This window comes from Mauremys reevesii, linkage group 5 (assembly GCF_016161935.1).
Source record: "Mauremys reevesii isolate NIE-2019 linkage group 5, ASM1616193v1, whole genome shotgun sequence".
In the NCBI taxonomy this organism is placed as follows: domain Eukaryota; kingdom Metazoa; phylum Chordata; order Testudines; family Geoemydidae; genus Mauremys; species Mauremys reevesii.
In genome coordinates, this window is record NC_052627.1 from 13,837,374 (window position 1) to 13,861,482 (window position 24,109).

The window sequence follows — 24,109 nt, forward strand, 5'->3', positions numbered from 1 at the left end:
TGCTGAGTGATATTCTAGCAGGGAAAGATACCTGGCAAGACCTGAATACTGTCCATTGTTTTCCTACCACGTGCACCACTTTACCTTGATTAACAGGCCAGCAAAATTCAGTCTGCTAGCCAGTGATACGCTGCCAACAGTGTAACGGGGCACTCCCACGAAAACCGTCCCCACTTTAGCCTGCCAATAGATTTTGTGTACCAGGGCCATGTTTGCTGCTGAGGAGCAGAGAGGGACTACAAATCCCTTCCCCGCCATTTAAACAAAACATCTTCTCATAACCATAACAAAGGAAGCAGGAAACAAATTTTTACATTAAACAGCACTTTGGTCAAAAGTTTATATTTTGTTACTGGAAAAAATATACAGTGTGTTGCTAGAAAAGTAGAGTTCAGTTTGTATTAAACTGAACTAAAGTTGGCGTGGGGGTGTAGACTTTGCAGAGAGGGATGGTAGGAATTCTTCCCCACTGGGTTTTTTAAAATACCTGCCTATTAAGTTCAATCTAATCAAAAGCAAGACAGAAAATGTAGCTCTTCAGAGACACTTTAACGAGCCCAGGGATGTCTCTGCAGCAGTAGCCAGAATAAGAGTGTCTCTGTCAGAGGCAGGGAGATTACCCCAACTTTCCCTTCAATTTGGTGGGAGAATTGTAATGAGCTCCGAGGAGAGAAAGCCCCCCACTCACCCACAGCATATCGCTGCTAGTCATCATTTAAAGTGGTAAACAACAACTTCACCAGGAAATGTACAGGAAACCAAAGAGCCTGAATGGCCAATACTGCTGAGACATTAGTCCTGAGGAGGAGATGGACACCACCAATAAAAGGATGCCGTTTTTAGTCATCTACTGTCTCCCCGAGGCTTACTCCTAATGGAGATAAAATGGTTACGTTTGTGAAGCAGCATAAATGCCGGGGTGGCAAGAAGAGACACTGTCCGAAACGGAGGCTATGGAAAGGAAGTTCACAATCCTGGGTGAGGAAATAAGCCCCCTGCAAAATACATACAGAGGCTGATTCTTCCTTTTGGTGGATCTTCCAGAAAACCATTTGTACAGTTCTGGCTGCACCTAGCCTCCGTATTCACTTTCTTTTTATGATGTTCTTCTAATTAAGGTTAAAGAACGGCTTTAACCTTTAGGAAGCTGTGTGAAGAATAATAATACATGGATGGCCTGGAGTAAGATGAACTAGGACTGATGTTCACCTTGCTAAAGAAATAAGGAGTCCAGAGGTATATTTTATGCCAATCTCAGCAGTCAGCCAGCATTTCTTGATCCAGCTCCCAAACAAAGGCAATCTCTTAATAAAAAAAACAACCAAACAAAAAAACCACCTTTCCCTTTCCCCTATTATTCTAACCCACTTTGAGGTCAATTTCAGGTTGATCTTAAATCTTCATGTGTTGTGAAATAATGCCAATCATTACCATATCATGGTAATTATATTATTTATTAGGTTCACACCTAAATAATGACCCCAATATAACCCTCATTATGACTCACTCTTTATTCCTACATTTCAGCCCTTTTAAAATGCCTCCTGTCCTGCAGAAGGGAGAGTCCTTTTTACAGGAACTCAATATTATTCAATGGAATTCATCCTGCAGGGCAGGCAAAACTCTATATGGTATGAGAAACTGTAAGGGGCCAGTTTAGAGCATTTATTTAAAAAATATCATTGCATGCCATATTGTGACTATATTAGTGACTACCAAGTTCTTTAAAGAACATTCATAAACAGCCATTTGAGGCTACTTTCCTTATTGATTCTAATTAAAGTCTCTTCACTTTCTTTCCTTGTAGTCAACTGTGCAGTTAAATTAAAAAAAAAATTTAAAAAAAACCATCAACTGTCACACTGGGGTCTGCCTGTTGGCATTTCCAGTCTAGAGTGGATTTACCCCACTATCTCACCACCCCAAAGTCTGAGGCCTAGATTCTTAGTATCAGTCAGTCAGACCAACATGCTGAGTTCACTCAGGTGTAACGGTTATACAAACAAGCCTTGTTTTGCATATTGCTTAAAACGATCGATCAGTGATTTCCTTGTACGATAACCATGCTATTAATAGGGGCTTGTCAAATCTACAGAAACTTTGCCCATTTTGATAAAGCAAGAGAACCCCTGACCCTTATGCTGTAATAAAAACAAAACTGTCAAAGCAAAAATCAGCTCCAGTCTAAGGTTCCAGCTTTAAGGATCCTGTTACTTGAGAGCAAGGCAGGCTTTAGAATGAACAAAACCCCCCATGCATGAGCCTACCAGCAAGCAGAAGGTCAGGTAGGCACAGTGGTATCCTCAGCTTTAGCCACTGAATTCTAGTTACTGCTCAATTAATTCACATCATCTTCCCATCTGAAATGGTCAGACGGGGGACGTCAGCGATAATAATCAGAGCTGTACAAGGGTATTCGTACTGAATCTCAGTCCCACCCATACTGCAAATGTGCCTAACTGGCACTGCATGACTGCAGGAATGCACACTAGCCTTTCCACCAGAGGGATGGTGTGGGTCTCATCACATACATCTCAAAGGCTAAGTGGACACCATACTTCTATCCTGCATGTTCACATCAAATGAGATAATTAGATAAGGTCATGGAGGATAGAGCCATCAATGGCTATTAGTCAAGATAGTCCATGACACAAAACCATACTCCGGGTGTTCCTAAACCTCCAGTTGGCAGAAGCTGGGACTGGACAACACAGGATGGATCACTCAAAAGTGTCCTGATCTGTCCATTCTGTCTGAAGCATCTGGCACTACAGAGACAGGATACTGGGCTAGACAGACCACTGGTCTGACCCAGCGTGGCCGTTCTTATGTTCTTAAGCATTTTCTTTTCCTTCTCCAGCATATGGGTTCTGGAAAATCTCACAATTCCAACTGGCTTACTGGAAAACCAGGGAGCGGCAAGTGAAAAAGGAGCAGCAGCAGCAGCACCCCTGCCCCAGCACCTGCTGGTGTGACGCACAGATTTGAGTACCCTTCCTCTCCCTTTTCTTCAAATATCAGGGTCCTGCAGAACTATCAAGGCAAATTTATTCTGTCCTCAGACTGAAAAAATCTTTCCATGATAAAAGGCCTTTTTTGACCCTTCACCGGACAAGGAATTGAAAACTCAGCTGAGACCAGCTCTGTTAGAAATTACTGTTATTCCCCCAAGCTCCTGGCTGAGCTCCAAGCCAGTAGGGGCTGGGGATTTGAGGTCGTTCAGCTCCGGGTGGGAGGAAATGCTTTTTACTACCTCTGGCCAACTCGGGGACCAGTGCGGATGGATTCTGGAATGAGCTTTGTTTACCCTCCCTCTGCCACAGGAACTGTCCGCCATAGATGTCTAGTAGTGCTGAGTGCACTGCTGCAGATTGACTGCTTGGAACTGGCCTGTGTCCCCTTTTGTTAGCTAAAGATGAATTCGGAAAAGTTCTCACCTTATGTATCTGCCCCGTTCACCTGCACCTCACTTGCTGACCAAGGGGACAGCAAACAGCAGGAGGAAACAATGAGCCATCTCCCTCAAAACTCTGACCACTACATACAAGGAGAAACACCTTTGCAACAGGGATGGCCAGCTTCCTGTGCTCTGCTGTTGCGCTCTATTTGTGAGACACACCAGCGTCCCCAACCTAAGGCCTGGTCTACACTAGGAGTTTATGTCAAATTTAGCAGAGTTAATTCGACTTAACCGTGCACCCGTCCACACCAGGAAACTAATTAGTTCGACCTAGAGGGCTCTTTAGTTCGAATTCTGTACTCCTCCCCGACGAGGGGAGTAGCGCTAAATTCGACATGGCTATGTCGAATTAGGCTATGTGTGGACGGAAATCGACCTTAGTAGCTCCGGGAGCTATCCCACAGTGCACCACTCTGGTGAAGCTCTGGACAGCAGTCCAAGCTTGGATGTTCTGACCAGCCACACAGGAAATGCCCAGGGAAAGTTTGACACGCTCCGGCGCCTTGTGGATGTTCTGCAGGACCGCAGGCAGGAGGACAGAGCCCCCCTGCACTGTATCTGCAACCGCCCTCCCCTGCCACAAAGTCCCAAACCCCCCTCACCCAAAGTAACAAGAAGGAGGGGCGACAGGGGCCGTGAAAACTGTCACTGCACCCCTGCAGAGTGCACAAATACAAGAAGGCTCTCATTCCCTAAATGTTGAGAAGTCCTTCCCTTCCTGGCTCACCGAAGCCCCAATCCCAGTTTCATCCCCTGTGTAGTTGATTATTAAAAGTAGTTTGCTGTTAATTACTATTTCCGTCAAGTTTTTCTACAGAAGACTGTCTGTGAAGGGGGGGGAAGGGGGTTGTTAATTGCATAGGACAGTCACCTTTACCAGGGTACAGACACGGGGGCAGGATCAACAGCAGGTCACACACACAGTGCAGTCAGTAGGCACCCTGGTCGGTCTGGGAGGTGTTTTCCATGTTCTGTGTGGGTGGGGGGTACGTGACTTTGTGGCATGGGAGGGCGGTTACAGAACTTAAGCAGCGGTCCTTGTCCCGGACCACAGAGCCACGCAGCAGGGGAATCCCCCGCCACAAGGTCACGTAGCCCCCGGACACAGAGTCCCAAAAAGGAGGGATGGCAGGCTCTGTTGAAACAACCAGTCTGGCACTGCAGACCGCTCTAGGAGCAGGAGCCTGTCATTCCTCGAGTGTAGAAGCGGTGTTAACATCACTGCACACCCTACCCACCACAGTCTGCGTTGTTAATTAACAATGTTCCATTAACTTTATTTTTAAACATGTGTTGGAAGGGGGAAACGTGGTGAATGGGGTATGTAACCGCAGAAGAAAGTCAACAGTAACTGAAGCAGGGGCAGGTTCAGCTTCTCTGTAAAGAAACTGAACAGTCACAGGTTACCCCGCTCGCTGAGGAACCTAGCTTTCAAAGCCTCCCGGATGCACAGCGCTTCCCGCTGGGCTCTTCTAATTGCACGGCTGTCTGGCTGAGCGTAATCAGCAGCCAGGCAATTTGCCTCAACCTCCCATCCCGCTATAAAGGTTTCCCCCTTGCTCTCACAGAGATTGTGGAGCACACAGCAAGCTGCAATAACAATGGGGATATTGGTTTCGCTGAGATCCGAGCGAGTCAGTAAGCTCCGCCATCTCCCCTTGAGACGTCCGAAAGCACGTTGAATGATGACAGTTACCCAAGACCACCCTCGACACATTTCCCCCCCCCAGCATGCACTGTGGGGAAATCCCAGAATTCAAATGGGCAGTGGGGACTGCGGGAACTGTGGGATAGCTTCCCACAGTGCACCGCTTCCAATGTCGACGCTTGCCCCGTTAGTGTGGACTCACGAAGTCGAATTAGTGTCCTTAGTGTAGACACACAAATTCGACTTTGTAAGGTCGATTCCACAAATTCGAATTAAGTTAAATCGAACTAATCTGGTAGTGTAGACATACCCTAAGTTAAGAAGGGCATCCATGCAGGGAAAACCATTTTCCATCTCACTATTGCTCTCCTAAGTCCCCCTCTGTGTTGCTTTGACCACTTTTCCTTTCGTGCCATGGCAGTGGGGCTGAAAACCAATGAGATAGCACTAGGACCAGAAGCCACAGGTGAGAATTTTTGGAATAACTGATTCACATATGAAATCTAATACCCTTTTTTCCCATTACTTGGGAGTTTGTTCGGTTTTCAGTCCACTTCCTACAGGGAGAGGGTCAGGGTATTTCAAGCCTTACTCAAGGCTGTTTTAAGATGTACTGTGTTCACACTTGGGGAATCAAAGGTGGGTGTAAGCAGAAGTATCTGCTCACAGCATAAGGCTGCTCTAATTTGCAGTGATTAGAGCAGCTCCCTAGGGACCTCTTTGCAAGCCAAGAAGTAGAAGGATTGCTGTGTGGATAAGCCATGCCCTGACAAGGCCCCTACTCCAATGGTGGGAGGAGTATGTGGCTAGCAGTGATCATGCCGGCTTTATGCCCTACAAGGATTCCCTGCACTGGGGCCTTTGGTGATGGCCAAGGAGCTGGCCCTTGGGGTTTATTCCATCCTCACTCTGGAAGAACACCTACTGAAGTCAAAAGGAGTTGTGACTGAGGAAAAACATCAGATCTGGCCCACCATCTGTGTCCTTTGCTTTGACAACAAGTGTTGTTCAAGAAATACTGTCGCTTTCACGCTGAAGTGATGACTTTGCTTTCAAATCTGGAATAATAATCTGTGCTAGAACAAAATACATGCTAGTACTAAATACCAATCAGTATTTTGAAGGGAGCAGGTGCCCATTACCACCACAGGCTCTCTCTCTGTCTCTGTCACGGGGAGGACAGGCACCACTTGGCTGCACTCGTGAAAGGTACAAGCACCCACCTTCAGCTTGTGCTCTTTCCTGTTGACGATGACGGCTGTGATTTGCTGGTCCATGAAGATGAGAATGGTCACCAGCAGCGCAGGGATGGCTGCTGCGAGGTACACCCACCAGGGGTTCCCTCCGAAAGGTGGGACGAACCAGCCTCTGTGGGGGCTGGTTGGCTTCAAGAGCAAAGAGAGGAAAACAGGCATCAGAGTGGCGACATACTAACGACCTCCTCCCCGACCAAAGCATGTTTATCCAGGCAGCAAAATGACCCAAACACTAATATGTCAAGCTGACTAAAGGAAGATTCCTGAGGACATAGACAATTTGGGATTAATTCTTCCCATATACAAACGTCAGCTGAAGTTTAAAACCTGGAAGTGGTTATGAGGGGTCAGATTCTGCCATCCTTGTTCATGATGAGTAGCAGCACTCTCTCCAAGTAGTCCTGCTGGTCCAGATTGTGGAGCGTCTCTCTCGTGAGCACATTCAAGCACTGAAAGCGGTGAAACTACATGGGCAAGTGAAGGCTCACCGGTCTGAGTAAGCACAACACAATCTGGCCCATTGAAATCATGGAGTAAGGTGCTACTGAGCACGAGCAAGGTTGGCAGGCTCCCGCTCTATGTTCAAGATTTGTCATTACATTTTAGAAGACATTTCAGCCAACTGACATGGTTTTATTGGAGATTATATAAATTTGCACTTCTAAATAAACTGGTTTCTAACTGGCTCAGCAATACAATCCTTTGTGGATAGCTTATTTTTGTATTATTGTTGGTCTGATGGTTGGTAATTTCACAGAAGGAAGACAAACAGTAAAGTGAGACAGAAGCCACGGAGTAAAATACGGTTGTGTGTTGAGAGATCACTTTTACCTACCTTGAATTCACTTGGCACAATTAGTTTCGGTGTATCCACACCTACTAGGGCATCTATTCCACAGAAAATCAGAATGGACAAGATAATGGCAAAGTCACTGATGAGCTTCCTGGCCTGAAATAGAAGGTGACACCGTAAGAGTGGCTGGTACCAAGAGCAACCATTTAAATTCAACGTGATACTCTTGTTCTTGTATTTGGTGGCAATTCAGGGTCAACGTTTCCCTTTCTGTAGGGACAAAAGGGGCACATTGCAGTGGCTGAAGTGATTTTAAAAGATGTGCTTTGATACTTTATTACATTGTCTGAAAGCCAAACAATTAGGTCTAAAGAGAACTACAAAAACAACCCGAAGGAAAAACAACTTCGGTTGCAGAGTACTCCCACAAAAATTCTCCCATGCAATCTTACTGATAATCTAATTCTACATTGGCTAACAATCCCCATTATACAGGCCCAGTTCCCCACAGGAATGGTTTCTGAAAAGCTGTGATGTAACTCCATCAAGAAAAATGGGCCTCTTATTAAAACAAGAGGCATCTTAAGTAAGGCGAGACATGTCTGGAAGAAGAGGTGGTGGGAGGAGATTTTGATCACAGATCTCTGAATAGCTCTCCAAATGAGATGCAAGATAGTTACTGAGATTAATAAGGGTGTTTGCAGCCGTAGTAAGACTTCTAGTGGTACACTGTTGGGATTGTTTGTCAGCTGTCAATATTAGATGCAAGCCAGTAGCTGGGATGAATAAGGATGTTTGAGGATCTTTGGATGGCATGTTTCTAGCGCTGTTTGTCAGTTTGTAAACAAGGGTAAACTGCAGAAAGTCAATCATTTAAAGAAGGAAAAATGCAACAATGTGTACATTCTGCATGCCTGAATGAAATAAAGGAGCTGTGTCATCCTTTATGCAACATGTTAACTCCCGGTTCATGCTACCTGTCTTGTGTTGTACAGATCAATGCACAGCCCAACCCTCAGAGTTAAATTTAAGAACACAATCCTGCTAGAGGAACCTAACTGGTACGGCTCATGTTCATGGATTGCTGGGTGAAGAATAACCTCCAGCAGAGAAAAAATGGATTGTCCAAGACAGACTTGGTTTACACCTGCAGCCACCCCCACAAGGGCTTCAATTAACCAACCGCAGGGTTTGTCTAGACATTTGTCAGCATCTTCAGTTTAAGTTGTTTAGCAAGTTCTGTTACTTCAATGACCCCACAGTCCTATGGGCATTTTGTAAAGGTGCCAGTAAGCAGGCTGACAAGCCCACGTGTGCTGCAGGATAGACAACAATAATTTAAAGTGCAGCTGTAGGCCCCAATTCAGGAAAGCATGTAAGCACACGCTTAACTTTAAGCAGAGAAAAATTGAGTAGGGATGCGTTCCTGAATTGGGGTCCTAAGGATTAAAAAATATCCCCACCACAGGGTTTCATTTCTACTGTCTCTCAATTTTCTGTATCAAGCATGCTCTGTCTACAAGTGAAGGAATGTTTACAAAAGTCTGTCTGCAAGTGAAGGAAGGTGTCAGAGAAGAAAGGAGAGCGAGGAAATTCTCTCATTCTTGAGTGCAACAGTGTTACAAATACCATTACCATAGCATGTTAAAACCACCTTCAGGAACTGATCTTGCAAACAGGTTGAACTAAAATGTTTGGGCTGACTTGCTACCAATCAGTATGGATGGGCCATATCTTTGTTTGCGTGCATGTGCGAGAGAGAGAGAGAGAGAGAGAGTGTGTGTGTGTAAGATGCATCCTGTTCACACTGTCTTGTACAACCATATTAAATTAATGGGGTTTCAAGATCACTCCCAGTATTGCCAACAAGGGTTCAAAAAATTATGAGTCAGGTCTCTCCAAAATAATGAAATTTTAAACAAATAAATATTAGGCTCTTTTTATTTGACTCTGGATGTGTGGGGTTTTTTTGTTTGCTTGTTTTTTAGGGTTTATGTTTTCAAGCTTTTCATTGCTACCGTCAGGGCTAGAAATTTTTTTTTTTTACCCCCAAATGAAAAAGTAAGTTGAGTTTCTTCTGTGATCATGTGTCTCAAGATAAAAATCAAGAGATTTAGCAACACTGATTCCCGAAACAATTTTTTAATATAGCCTATTTTGCAAGGCAGATTGGGTCTTTAATATGAAACTATAGAAGCAAGCAAGAAATCAAGTTTTCACATCAGCAATGGAAACAGTCACCAAGGGACTCACATGGGGAGGTCAGAGAGAGGAACTCAGAAGAAAGGAGCAGAAAACATTTCAATATGGGTGTGGTGCTATGTACCAAAGAGAAGAGTTTTTAAAATCACATCCTGATGTGTTTCTTTTTTATGGTGTTAAAGTAATAAATGAACCAAAAAACTGAAGTGAAAATAAATTGGGGCAGATCCTTGATCTGTGTCAATTGTTGTAACTCCACGGAAGTCAACGTAACTGTGACCGTTTTCACCAGCTGAGGGTCTGGCTCTTGAAATTTAACTAGCCAGATCTCATTGGGCTTTTATAGACTTTGTGTCAACTTTTCAGAGTTCTTCCTCCCAGGGTCCCCAGCTTCACATGGTTACAGATAAACTGAACTACATTCCAGCCAGGGTGGAATTTGTTTTCTTTTCATTAAAAATAATAAAAATTCCATTTCAGTGCTGCAGGAGCATAAACATCACTGTACTATAAATCCTATTGCAGTCAGAATGCCACAGGGGGGTTCTCAGAGAGAGAGTGAGTTTTGTTATGTACAGAAACCTGAAACTAGTGCCCTTGTTTTTAAAGTTTTTGCTCTGATGAAACTAGAGTTGGATCTTGGGGACAGGGAATGCTGTTGTCCAAAATACTGCAAACTGGGTTCTCTAAAAGGGAAAGAGAAGAACTTTTTTCACAACCTCTCTCACCTTTGACAGCTGTCACTGTGACTCTAGCTGGGCAAACAGAACAAGCAGCTTTTGCTGACCCGCCATGGCTATGTATCAGTTGGCTAAGAGTCTGCTGTCTGGAGAGAGGTACTAAGAGCTGTGTTACTGAAATACCTCTATTCAGAGATCAAATATCTCCCTGTTTGCCCTCAGCATGAAGAGCAAGAGACCCAATCTGCACTAAAATTATTCTATCTATATGTGCAGGGCTTGAGAAATCCACCTCATGGAGGAGGAGAAGGAATCTTTAGCTGAGAGACTGCAGAGCTCTGGGCATGTGCAGTCAACTTCTGCAGGACCAATGGTTCCTTTATAAAACAGAAATTCAGTCCCTAGCCCTTTATGGTCACAAAGAAAACCTCCCAAATACAAACTGACCATAACTGAAGTAGTGCTGTTTTCCTAGGACTGCTGAGACAGCCCCACTGCTGCCGCCGCTACTGTCAGAGGCCACCATTGCAAGTAGTAGAACGTCTTCCGGGGAGCTGTCACATCTCCCTTGAAACGGCCAAGTGGCTGAAGACCAGCTGGGAATGGAGAGTGAACTAGTCTCTCATCCCGAGTACTTAGATACACAGAAAACCTAAATTGACTGTTCTAGGTAGAGAGAAACAAGGTGGGCGAGATACAGCTTTTAATGCACCAACTTCTGTTGATTAGATAGAAGCACATTTGCATGGTGAGGAAGCTTGATGTCTCTCCTTTACCTGCCCATGCTGTGCCTAATCTAGAGAGAGGACTTCAGTATCTAGGCTGTTAAGAGGTAAAATATGGCCAAGAGCAAATATTGCTATGAGAACATTAGCTTTTTCATTCAATAGAACTTGTGCTGTTAAATGCTACCATAAGATATACACGAAATGCATCATGGCTGAGGTAACATTACTACTAGGACCATAACTTTTTCATATTCTGACTTCTGAGCATTTAAAATTTGCAACTTTAATATTATGAGGTGCCTGTTTTCATATTCTAGATCAGGGTAGGCAACCTGTGGCACGCGAGCTGATTTTCAGTGGCACTCACACTGCCCGGGTCCTGGTTTTAAATGAAGCTTCTTAAACATTTTAAAAACCTTATACAACAATAGTTGTGTTATATATTATAGACTTATAGAAAGAGACCTTCTAAAAACATTAAAATGTATTACTGGCACGCAAGACCTTAAATTAGAGTGAATAAATTAAGACTCAGCACACCACTTCTGAAAGGTTGCCGCCCCTGTTCTAGATAGATTTATTTCTAGGGCATTATGAGACACTGGACTATTTTAACGTCTTTTTGTACAGCTAGGAAGTTGCTTACTTATGTTTTTGCTACACCTCTGTGTCACTTGATCAAGTGATTTCTGTTTATATGTTCAGGCATAACACACAGGAGACTGTTGATCACCAGGTATCCAGTCATGCAATGGGAGCAGCACTCAGCTTTACTATCAGGACACTGAAAATAGCCTTTGGCTACTACTGACAGCTCAGTTTTTTGTATTAACTAAGGGCTCTGCATTGGTGAATTCTTAATGCTGGAAGCAAAAGCTTTGATGAGATTTGTACTAATCAACTGTATCACTGCACCCCTCATCTTGGAATTCTCGTCTGTTTAAGCGTTATTGTCACTACAGACTCCAGCCAGTTTTCAATTCTTCCACTGTCTGACTTGTGCCCTTCAGGAACATTTGGAAGTTTAGAGCTGAAAAATAAGCAATTTTGCCAACAAACTTCAACAAATAGGAGGTTGCAACAAACAGGATCTGGTGTCAGTGTGTGCATCCCCACGTGGTGGTGTTTGCCCTTCTGCGCTGTATCTATTGCAAAAGGAGGGGTTACAAACAAGAGTACAATACTATGTGTGCTCTGGAGGAATAAGGAAATTCCCCCAGGTGATAAACACAGATACTTACAGTGGTTGGGAAATAACGGCTGGTTTTGAATTTCTTCAGGGCCATGGAGCAGGTGTAGGTGCCAAAGAAGAGGATAAAAGACATGAGGGTGATGTCAGGGACGTAGTTGCAGTTGTTGCCCACAAGGTAGCCGCCATATTTCCAGCACGCCTTCTTTGTCAGCGATGACCATTCAATCGTGTTATTGTACTAAAGAGCAAAGAAAATATCCCATGAAGCTGCGCCCTGTTATATTAACTCTGCTCTTCACTAAAACAGCAGCTGGAACAGAGAGCCCAGAGCTACAACGATATGCTCTGAGGATGAAAGTCTCTGCAGTGGTGTGGCTGTTTACTGAGTAGTGAGTGAACATAAATCAGGCAGCAGGGTGGGTGCGTGCGCACAAACAAAAGGCAAAGCTGGATTCCCCCCTCAGATTTTTAAATTTAAAATGTACAAAAACCTCTTGAGCGAGAATATCGTCTCACCCCTGTTCTCTCCAGTGGATAAGGAGAACTGCCTCTTTCTCCACTGACAGGGCTTCCAAATCTGCCAATCATTGTCTAGCTTCCTTGTAGCCTGCCTGACCGAGTTGGATACCAGATGCAGAGTTCTGATGTGCAAGTGGAACAGCTGGCCTGAGACCCAACCTCCACACTCAGATTTAATTTTCTATAGTTCACTCCCTGCCCACACCACCTAATCAAAACCTATTCCTATCAGAGAAGCCACAACACGCCGGCCTTCTAGCAGAAGAGACCCCATGCACTTCCTCAAAGTGGGCCCCAAGACTGCCTGATGATGTTCGACAGTAGGAGGCTTCCACTCCAGAGCAAGCTCTGGGCAGTAGCAGGTCAGACCCTTCTGTAACGGAGTTATGAGCATCACCTCCACAAAGTTCTCATGTTTCATTGGTCTGGGTAGAAGTATGTTGAGCTACTGATGCAAAGTCTGATTAATTCTGGGTAACATGTAGCCCTACCCGTGAACCAACTCACTGGCCTTCACACATTCCTGGTTTTATGTTGAAAACAAAGCTCTAATTCAGTTGTGGGGTCCCTCTATGTATGTCATAGAAACCCTCAGTTTACCAGTGAGTGCAGAGCACGAAGTGGCAAGAGAACACCAGACTCCACCACAAAATGCACATCTCGGTAATCACATTAAATTGCAAAGGACAGAACTGCAAAACAGTTCCCTTACCAGACTCTGTATTGGACATCGTCAGGCAATCTGAGCCTTGTATTTCTTATGACTCATTTTAACACTGCTGCATCTAGAACCGTTCAGAAAACAGTAGCTGCCAACAATAAAATTGCAACCTCCGTTGAGAAAAGGGGATGTACGAGTTCACCGATCTTGGTTTAATTACCGTTGAAAAATTGAACATAAAAATAAGTTTGCCTAAATCTGGCAAAAAAATCTGTGGAATTCTTCTCCCAAGTGGAGTTACCCAACACCTGACAGAAAAGTGTTCCTCTTTTATAGCTATCGATCTGAGAGAGAGAGAGAGACCCTGACCTTCAGCTCTGCTGTCTGTTGTACCATACATAAAGACCCTGCATGGATTTAGTGGCAATATACAAGATAAAGTCTGACTTTCCTTTTTGGGGCCATTAGAAGAGCACAGTAGTGGAATGTTTCTGTACTGAGTCTTAAGGCATTCCCTGCAGTAATGTTTTAAAGCACCAGCTCACCTGGAACTCTGTACAACTCCTACTGAAAACAAATATTTCCACTGACTTCTGTGGGACTTGAATTGGGCCCTTTTTTATAGTAGCACTGGAAAAGATTCTGCATGTGAGCAAATCTTAATTGCGTACACATGAATTCAAATATTTTAAAACAGATAATAACGTTGTAATTCCCAATAAGGAACACAATTTGTACTTATAATTACATTATAGACTCCTCATTTCCTTGCATGGTTATGTCAGAAAATATCCATTGCCTAATACTCAGCAGAGTCTATGGAGTTCTCTTCTCCTCTCCCTATGTGTACATCATTCTCAGCAATGTCAGTGCGGTGAGAAGGAGAGAACAAATACGAATGCATAAGGAATGAAGAATACAAAATGTGTATGTGCATCATCAGAATAAATTTACGAAAAACGGGTGTGGGCAGTTTAAAGGGACACTGTCCACTCAAAATACAGTGTTAAACAAAACTGAAATAGTTTTAGGTAGCTACACCAATCCCCGAACCTCCTGCCAATTCTGCGGGGAGTTTACAGTCACATTTGCCTATTTCAAAAACATGTTTTCTGCCCTATGCTGCAGAAAAACTCAAATGGAGGAAACTGACGATAACAACAGAAGGAGTGAAATGAGCTATATACAAAGTGCAGTTAAATGCACATAATCCACAAACAAACAAAAAGAGAAGATATTAATCTTTTTAGTTACAGGAATCTTAGATATTGATTATTACGATAGTAGTCACAGCATTTTCAGATTGAAATAGGAGATACAATATGATGGCCTTCCCTTAAACAGTCACACAAGGAATCAGGGGGGAAAAAAATCAGTTGCTTAGAAGAGGAATACTGAACTAGTGGACAGCCAAAATTGTACTGGAAACCTTGGAGGTATTTTAAAAGTATACGGATTTACGACCCAGATGTGCCTACTGTTGGAGGATACACACACGTAACCACAGTATGTGTCTGTTAATATCTCCTACACTTATATACATGTATCAATATACATCAGGCATGCAACTAAACATTGATCACATATCAAATTGGGTTGGAAGGCTGCTTGTATTACATTGCAGCTTCCTCACCAAATTTCACCAATCCAGAAAGTTGTAGTTGAACTCAGGTGTAATTTTGCTGACAATGATGGAGGGGTGTGGGGAAGGGGGAGACTATCAGTTATCCACCTGACAAGGTGCTGAGTGAGCAAATGTGGCAGCATTTTCTCTCTCTGAAGCACAAAGAAGCAAAAACGGTTCCCTGTCAACAGGATTTCTCCCTATCCGCCTGTGCTACTAACTTCAAGCCTGGAACAAAAGGCTAAGTGGGTGGGTGTTTTCAGAGCAGGGAGATAAAGAAAGACAGAACTAATTTTGTGCCTGCCTCCCCACATGCTGATTCTGAATGTGTATTCCTGGAGGGTTAAACCACTAGGTCTTAGAATCATAGAATCTCAGGGTTGGAAGGGACCTCAGGAGGTCATCTAGTCCAACCCCCTGCTCAAAGCAGGACCAAACCCAACTAAATCATCCCAGCCAGGGCTTTGTCAAGCCTGACCTTAAAAACCTCTAAGGAAGGAGATTCCACCACCTCCCTAGGTAACGCATTCCAGTTCTTCACCACCCTACGCACTTGGAGTCTTGGACTCCAATGGCTTCATAAATGAACAACTCTAGAGCATTAATTGAATGTTTCAAAGAAAATGAGTGTTCGGGTCACCAGACACACAAGAGAAAAAAAAATGAAGGTTTCTCATGAGCCTTTTCCTCATTACCACGTCGTTAAAATAAAACAAACACCCATCATCAGAAGCATTTGCCATTAAACTAAATCATCCAAGAGGCAGCACATCTGAAACTGACAGGTACACTGAAGGGCTCTGTACTCTGAAGTACCAGAGCCCGTTCATAGATTTAAAATAAATGGGAAGTTTTTGGACTACTCGGTTGCACTGTCGTTACCCAAAGAATCACAATGTTTTATTACAGAGGTTTCCTTTTCCAGCTTTGAGATTAGACCACAAGCACCAACAAGATGACCTTCCACCGTGGCTGGCTGTCAGTGGAAGTACATTGGTAAGGGTTCTGCACCAGCGGATAAATGAGATGTGCCATTTTCCTATACAAGTGGGATGTCAACTCCAAGAAGTACCCTGAAGCTCTCTCACTTAGTCACAGTACATTCAAAGATTCAGCACATTTGCTTCCCTGGCTAACTGTCTACAAGGATTTATAATAGGACTGTTCTTCCCAGTCCTAACATCGTCATGTGCCCTTAACAATTTGTTTTGTTCTAAAACTATAAGGAAGCTTAGTGCTTGAGGGGGAACACTGAGTTGGTCCGGGAGTTATTTCTCTACTTTGGCACATGCAAGGGAACAGGTATTAATCCCTGGGTCCAGTGTCCAACTCCCCCGGGCTGGGAGTGCTACCGAAGCAGCTTGTTCAGCTCCCGTAGGGAGAGCGCGCCTGATGTCTCTCCCTCTGATCAGCTCTGAAGGGCGCACCGGCCAGTCCTACTCAGTCGCAGGAAGGATGTTAGCATGTGGGACTTTAAGGGAGGGGGATATCTGGTGCTGTGGACCCTGTCCCACAGAAGAGCATCTGGAAATATGACCTGCTGGGTTATTTGCACCAGCTTCCTCTTCTGAACTGGGCTTTTTTTTTTATATCATCACCTCCCTAAATTAATCAGTCATTTTCCCCATATGCACTTCTCCAGCCCTTCCCCAAGCCTGAAAATCGAATACCAACTCCACAAATAGCGAGAAGAGCTGTTCTTCTTAACGAAACCGAAGTAGCGACTGGCGTTCTTTCCCTGACAGGCGGCCTCCAGAGCCTTGACAGGTAGTATTGTACTAGCGCTTGGGGCTGCTCATCATTTCTAAAAGCATCATTTACTATGAAGGGAAGCTGAACAATTAGGACCTAATTTTCAGCTCCAGTGAAAGAGCGGAACTCAGCTGCTGAAGTACCACAGTGACTGCACATAGGCACAGTAACAAAATCATAGAAGACTAAAAGGAGACACCAGGAAGGCAGCATAGTCCAGTGCACAGGGCAACTAGCTGGTAATCAGGAGACCTGGCTTCTATTCCTGGCTCTGCTCTCAACCGGCTGGGTATCCTTGGGCAGGTCACCTGGACTCTGTCTCCTCCCCTCCACACACGCTTTGTCTTGTCTAGTTAAGATTGCAAACACCTTAGGGCAGGGACTGTCTCTTACTAGGTGTTTGTACAGTGCCTAGCATATCAGAGCCTCGATTTCAGTTGAGGCCTCTCAGTGTTACTGTGATACAAACGCACACAAATAATAATAAAGAAAACCCAGCCAGCAGCTCTGCATTCTTAGGTTAAATCTCCTGTCTTAAACCCCAACTTAGTCTTCATTCAGGAAAACCAAACAAAAGTTTGAAGCCACCAAGTTCTATTTCTTTTCTCCTTCTCTTCCAAAAGTCTGCCTCCCAGGTGAGCTCTCATGTGCCCAAACTACAGCAAATTAAAGTTTGTAATGAGAGAACTAGTACAGGGGTCCATGTTAACATCTTTGGAACTACAGCCCTGATCAGATCTGCGTGGGAAGGTCCTTCCGGCCACCAGGAATCCATTGGCCTCATGGGCACAAGTGCTGACCTACACAGTCATGGACTCTTAGCAGATCAGGGTTGGAAGGGACCTCAGGAGGTATCTAGTCCAACCCCCTGCTCAAAGCAGGACCCACCCCAATCACAAGGATGAGGCCTACTGTTTGCAAGTAATACTTGCAAATAACAATACTACAGCATTAACATTGGTACTATGATGCTGTTCCCTATTAGGCAAAAGGTAACACCACTGTGAGGATATTAATGGTGTCCAAACGATATCTATAGCACCATAGGAGAGCATGGCACTAAGACATCACAGACAACCTCCTTGCCCTAAAGTTTTTAAGATCTAAGATGGACAATAAACATACAGCGGCAGGGAAGTGACATGAAATCATGCAGCTCCAATTGTTTAAGTCTGCACACATCTCATGAGTTCCACTGGCGTTTCAGATTTCTGGGGTATCCAGAATTATAATATATTTTGTAAAATTCGGCACCTATCCTCCTATGCCTGCACTGCTAGCAGCTGAAAAGGCTGCTGAAAGAAGTGAGCAGCTCTCTGTGGGCAAACCACAAAGCATGGCATGCATCCGACGAAGTGGGTATTCACCCACGAAAGCTCATGCTCCAATACGTCTGTTAGTCTATAAGGTGCCACAGGACTCTTTGCTGCACATACCATAGGTGCACAAATGGCACTACGGGTAAGAGGAATACTTAAAATAAAACTCAGTTGTAAAGTACTGGATACGCTGCATCCTGGTTACGGGAGAGAAAGTGAGATGGTACGCTCGCCTACACCTGTGCCACCTTTTTCCATGCAAGGCCAGTCACAAACAGCAGGTGATACATCACATGTTCCCAAAGCAAGACTGGATAAACAATGTAGGAGTAACTATCCAGTATGGGATTGTGCTTTGATTATTTTTAATAAAAGGAGGAATAACTCCCTCTCTGGCTCTTTGCAATGGGACTAGAACGTTGCTTAGAAACTGCCCCTCTATTTTTAATCCATTTTTTTTGGAGTAAAAGCCCCAGTAGTGCAGAGGTGCCAATCTATTCCAAACACACAATTGAACAGCACACTGAGGTTTTCAATGCCGGCTTTCCTATAAGCCTCACTTACCTTCTCAGCAGAGGAACTGGTCAGCCAATCAACTGATGCTGCTGTTGTCTCATTAAATATTGAACTATTATCTGAAAGAGAAGACAGAAAATGAAGCGTTGTGAAAGTGGTGTTTAAACAGCTAAGAATGGGAACAAATTTAAGATGTTAAAAAACCTATCGTCATTTATTAAAGTAGTAGCAAATAATATTTGCTGTCATCTTAGCTCAAGTGAAAACAGCCAAAAGGAATGTTTACAAATGACCCACAAGTCCTGAGGGTTTGCCTGCCGGCTAAAGTTAGCTTGAGTTAGTCCATTCACTCAGATTACGCCATTGGAGCTGCCTAGCTCAAGTGAGAGCAACCAGATGGCAAAATGACACTGGAGAGCGACACAGAATGATTTCATTAGCGTCTCAGAGCAACTGGATTAGCAGCTGATGAGGAGTTGTAACTCGAGCTCTTGCATCCTCACAGCATGAGACATTTGAGCATCAGCAGCATTCCGACTTCAACACCTCCCCTAGTCCCCATGCCAGGACAGCTTGAGCTTAAAGCACTCCTGAATCTGAGACACACATTTGTGAGTGGGGACTGGACAGGCATCAAGTTAGAGGGAAAATTCATGTTATAGCTTGCGCTAACATTGCAGTGAAGACACGTCCTAAAAAACATAGCATCATAAGAAACCTCGATAATACTTCATAATTAAAGCTGTATGACTGCTTTTGGCATTGACAGTAAAATAATAAAAGTAATCACAATGGATTACTTTGCTATTCACATGACAAGACTATGCAACTTGACTGGTATTTCACTGTAAACTCAGAACTCATAAATGCTCATTTGTTCCAAATTTAAACCTCTTGGCTACATGACATGATAAAACTTTTAAAGTCAAACAACCAAACAAAGGAGCAGTCGATAATACTAGCCAGCAGCTTGGTAAATGAACATACTTACAACTCTCACTGTGCCACAGATATACCCTACCCTATGAACTTTCCCACTGTAGCATTACAAGTCAGTTGGGTTTTTAAGGTTCATTTAGCCAGGGGACTGGGCCTGAAAGTGATACTTTCCAAGCATGTTTCTGTGTTTTGCAAAACCCGAAAAAATACTTTTATCATCAATAAGAATATTTCAGTTACATTAAAATAGCGCATAGCATAAATCGTATGCATTAGAGAAACTGAACAGGTATGATTTTGTTTTATAGAACTATGACAGCAAGCTGGATTATATAACTACATGGGATATATTTAAATGTAGAGAAGATTTCCAGTCCTACAACAAGTGAGTGATCCTCCTTTTCCTTGCGGAGATGTCATGTATTCCTCCCCTAAAATTCTACTCCAGATTTTGCAACTGGATTTCCATCAGGATCATATTTCATCTTTATTGATACAGGCCTGGCATGGAAACATGTTTGTATCTCAAATTCAAACCTATCTGGTAGTGGAGATGAAATGCAATCACGAAAAATATATTTATATTTTATTTTTATTTTATTTTATTTTTTTTACCAATCAAGAAATGTGGAGTGAGGATTTGGGAATGAGGTACTGGGAAGCCTTACAAAAATTTACAAAGCCAGCAACATCTAAAAGCAACATGTTCATTTCTTTCCTCTACTCCCTCCTATCCCTGAATACATAGCAATGGATTGTCTTTGTTCTGTTTCCTCCAGTAGCAGCTGTGGGCCAACCACAGAAAAACCCCTATTCCCTGCTTTCGCCATTCTCACTTTCCATGTTTATAGTTCTCTTGTTCCTGATGATTGCAGTTGTTGTGGTACCAGTAAGACCTCACTGTTATTGGAGAGATGTTGCTGGAGATAACTTGGACCCAAGGCTATTGGGTGGCTGGAAGAGCCGAACCAGGAGATTGAATTAAATCCAAATTTCTGTGGCAGTCAGTGCAGTTTGGAGCCCGAGAGTGGTGGTGTTCATGGCTCCATGTAATGCTAAGCAGGCAGGCAGTAATCAAGCGAGGAGTTCGTGAGCAGTATAGGTGAGTTGTGGTCAGGGCCATGTCAGTCAAGATGGAATGAAGCTTCACGGCTAGCCACAGAGGGAAGGAGCCTTTTTTGGCCAGCAGCAGAGTCTAGAAGAGCAGTAAAGTTGAACACTGCCTTGACAATCAGGTGGAAACACGAGTGTGAGGATCAAGCTCTTGAAGGGAAGTTCTCATGTACAGGGACATGCAGTGACTCCAGGGTACCAAAAATCCTGCGGACGATTTCAACAGCTTAGTTTTGATTTAATGTGCGCCTTCTTCCTCCGTCCCCTAGAACAAGGCCAATCGTGTTTGTGGTGAGAGACGTCTCTCTGTCCTCCATCGTGAAGGTAAGCATGGCATGCCCATGTTTCAGTGCCACCATATGGGGGAAATTTCCATAGAAGAGATGTCACTTGCAGCATAATGCAACCTGCTCACCCAAAACTAGTCCTTGTTTGGCACTAACTGAACAGAGCACAGGAAGCCATGAGGCATCAGCTATATGTGCTGAAGGCAGAACTCTAGGATGAGAGCATCTAAACATCAGTCACCCCATCAACTGACTGACAGGGGCATCTCTAATCAAACTCCAAGCTGCGTTAGTTTAAAAGGTGGGGGGAATCTTTTGTGGCCATAAGCATATGTAGAAGAGTACCAGGATGGTGAAGGAGAAAAATCAATGACAATGAAACCTCCCTGTTAGCTCTTTGCAGGCAACACCCTGCCAAAAGGCCCGAGACGCAATTCTATGGAAAATCTTGTTCCGTGGCCTTCTGAAGCTGCCATGTGCAGAGCAGGATGTAATAACTTACAACGCAAACAGAGCGCTGGTTCAACAGCTCTGGAGCCAAATCTTAATTGCAACAAGAACAAAAACAACTGAAAGTATAAATCTCAGCATGAGCAAAGACCTCTCTCTCACCATCAGCTGAGCTGACTACTTACAGAGTCAATAAAACCTTACCTGAACCCACTTTACAAAAACAAACCTCACAACACCACAGTCACTGGCAATTTATCACCCTCTTGTATTTTCACACCCAGGAAGATTTGATATGTTCTATATGTATAGGAAAGAACACAGGGATGAGTTCACCTACTCCGGAGTTGCACAAAATCCCCTAGAAATAGGAATGTCTTTTAGCTAATCTGCCATTTGTCTTTTTATTCCATCTTCTGATGCTTAAGGTAAAGTTAGGGGGACTGAGTTTTTTGCTGACAAGAAAACAAAGTATTATAATGGGTGTCCTAGTCCTGCTTATGATACTTTCTGCCATGAGGCTTTACAGCCCTGAGATGTGTTCTGATCCCCTTGCTCATGCTGAGTTGCACTGTCCTCCTTAGACTGAATTTGGAGGAACTTCCTGCAGAGTAAGGGCTGGTCTACACTGAAAACTTACACTGGCAAAGCTACATCACCCACGGGTGTGAAAAATCCACTTACCTAACTCCCTGGGTAGACTCTGCATGAGTGACAGGGGCATAATCTGCGGCTTTGGGGCATGACTCACCTTTGCCCTTCACCATGTACAGTCACTGATGCAGGGCAGAGTGGGTGCAAAATGCTACAAAATCATAATGGGAGCATTTTACAACTATGTTGCACTGGTACAGGTGACCGCGCAAGGTGCAGGACAATAAAGAGCCAGGCCTTTTACATTTAATGAGCCTAGTGGTACAGAGTGAATCCAATCACCATATACACATACGTTCTCAGAGTAAAGAAAAACTAGATAAGCACATTTCTAGATCTTCAAAAACCTCTGCGTGTCCTGGCCCTTCCTGTTGTGCATATCTCCTTTCAACAACAGCCCCACTGTGGGTTTTCAGCTCACTTCGCCCATGACTGCGCTGCTTTTCACTTTCACTTAGTATTAAAAGATACTAAGCCAGGAGGTTTACAGTAACCTGGGGTTCATTTTTGCAATAGAAAAAGGAACAGCGAAAGAGGTGCAAAGCTTAGGGAAAGCACAACTGAAAGCCGAGACAGCATCAAGCGTTCCTCAAAACAAACTATGCATCTGTGACCATGCCACCTTTTGCCCTTTTAACCTACCCTTTGTGTGTTACATAAAGACTAAATAAGAGGATTAAACACCTTTCAGTGGGAGTCATTTATTACAAATTTTAAAAGAAAGCAGGCTCTGATTAAAGAAAGGATGATTATGGAGTTGTTTTAGCAGGTATTAGTAATGCTGTCTAGAGGAAAATGCTGTCAGGGGTGGTTACAGAAGGGAACCGTGAGCTAGGACTTGGCTAGTCATTAACAGAGGAGGGAGCAAGCCCAAGAAGTCTTGGTCAAGGTCCTTACGGGCAGATCCTGCCACTTTAAGTCTCATTAAATAGCACCTTATGGGTAGTCACACTGAAATCAATGGGATCGTTCACAAAGTAAGATACCATAAGGCTGGCAGAAACTGATCTTGAATCTCTCTGTAGTCAACTTCACTGGTAAAATGCATATCAATACTACCAGTTGAAGCCTAGGAAGGTAAGCAATAAAATGCCTATCAAGTGCTTCAGGGAAGCAATGAAGTATTGGAATTCTATTTGCACAAAATTAAAGTTTTAAATCTCAACCCTATTTTTTTTCCATTTCCAAAAGGCTCCTCTTTTCAAATTACTGTGGGTCCATTTTCAATACCCTTCACTCTCACTGAGTAGCACCTTACTCCCCGGGTCGCCCTGCTGACTCCAGCGCAACTGCTAGCAGTGTAAAGTGTTACTCGTTTTAGGCATCAGGACCTGCTGCTGTGAGACTACGGGCACTATTGTCATACGTATTAAGAGACCTGGGAAGATTAGGTTTTATTGGTAAACGTTGATAACGTCAATTTCATCATAGACCTCTATGCTACACTCCATAGCCTTTCCCCACTACTAGAGTCTCTCTCTGCGGTGGAGAAGGGCTCTAGCTGAAGAAAGACAGCGGGACACTTCTAAAAATAATGGCATAGATGGAGAGACAGACATGGCTCCGGCAGGTAGAGAGCTGTGTCGGGTCCGTACTCAAGCACATACTTCAGGCATGTCGTTACTCCCATATGCTGCGCCTCATGGTCTACGTAGCTGTATTAACCTGTGCTAGGGGCACTGCACCTGTAAGTACGCTGCATGCTGCTGAAAGAAGCACATAGTGCAGACATACCCACAACCAGAAAAAAAATATATTTCCATCCATAATCAAAATTTGCAGATAGGCCAAGTGAGAAAAATGCAGCTTGAGAACTTATTAGAATTTGATGTAAGGATATTGACTTTGCATATGTTAACATGTGATGTTGACGATTTGTGTTTTAATGCTTATCAAGCTTTAACTTTCTGAATCTGAACATTTAGTGTCATTAATTGTCTGAGCCCCCTATTGTGTGACCCCTCCATAATTTCCCACAACTGTGAGAATGTAAAAATCAATACAAATTGAAAAAATAAATATCGATATTAGTCAAAATTATAAAAGAAATTAAAGTTGAATTCTTCCTAGCCTACATATTAACTTTTCTCAAACAGAAAAGCCAGTTGACTTGGAGAGCCCCTGAGTAGCATCAAGAGAAAACTAAACAATCTATTGTTTGTTACAAGGTGGCCTATTGACAGAAATTCTGTCCCGGGGATTTCAGGGGAAGCAAGGGTATCGGACCAGATCCAGCCTTTGCACAGCATGTTCCCCTCTTGATTCCAAGGCACACATCTCCAGCAATGCTGTACGGTTGTGTGTCTGTCACAAGTG

The 24,109-nt window shown here is 43.7% G+C and overlaps 1 protein-coding gene across 10 annotated transcripts in view; it reads right to left on the minus strand.

Moving 5' to 3' along the window:
• The window catches only part of SLC4A4 (solute carrier family 4 member 4), a 291,521-nt gene that overhangs the window by 21,974 nt on the left and 245,438 nt on the right, over positions 1-24,109 (minus strand). For all 10 annotated transcript variants that reach the window (XM_039542307.1, XM_039542309.1, XM_039542305.1 and 7 more), the window contains 4 exons: positions 18,399-18,469; positions 12,009-12,197; positions 7,200-7,313; positions 6,332-6,493 (listed from right to left, as the gene is read on the minus strand). In XM_039542307.1, coding sequence (XP_039398241.1) covers positions 6,332-6,493; positions 7,200-7,313; positions 12,009-12,197; positions 18,399-18,469 — 536 coding nt within the window. The remainder of the gene's footprint in view (positions 1-6,331; positions 6,494-7,199; positions 7,314-12,008; positions 12,198-18,398; positions 18,470-24,109) is intronic.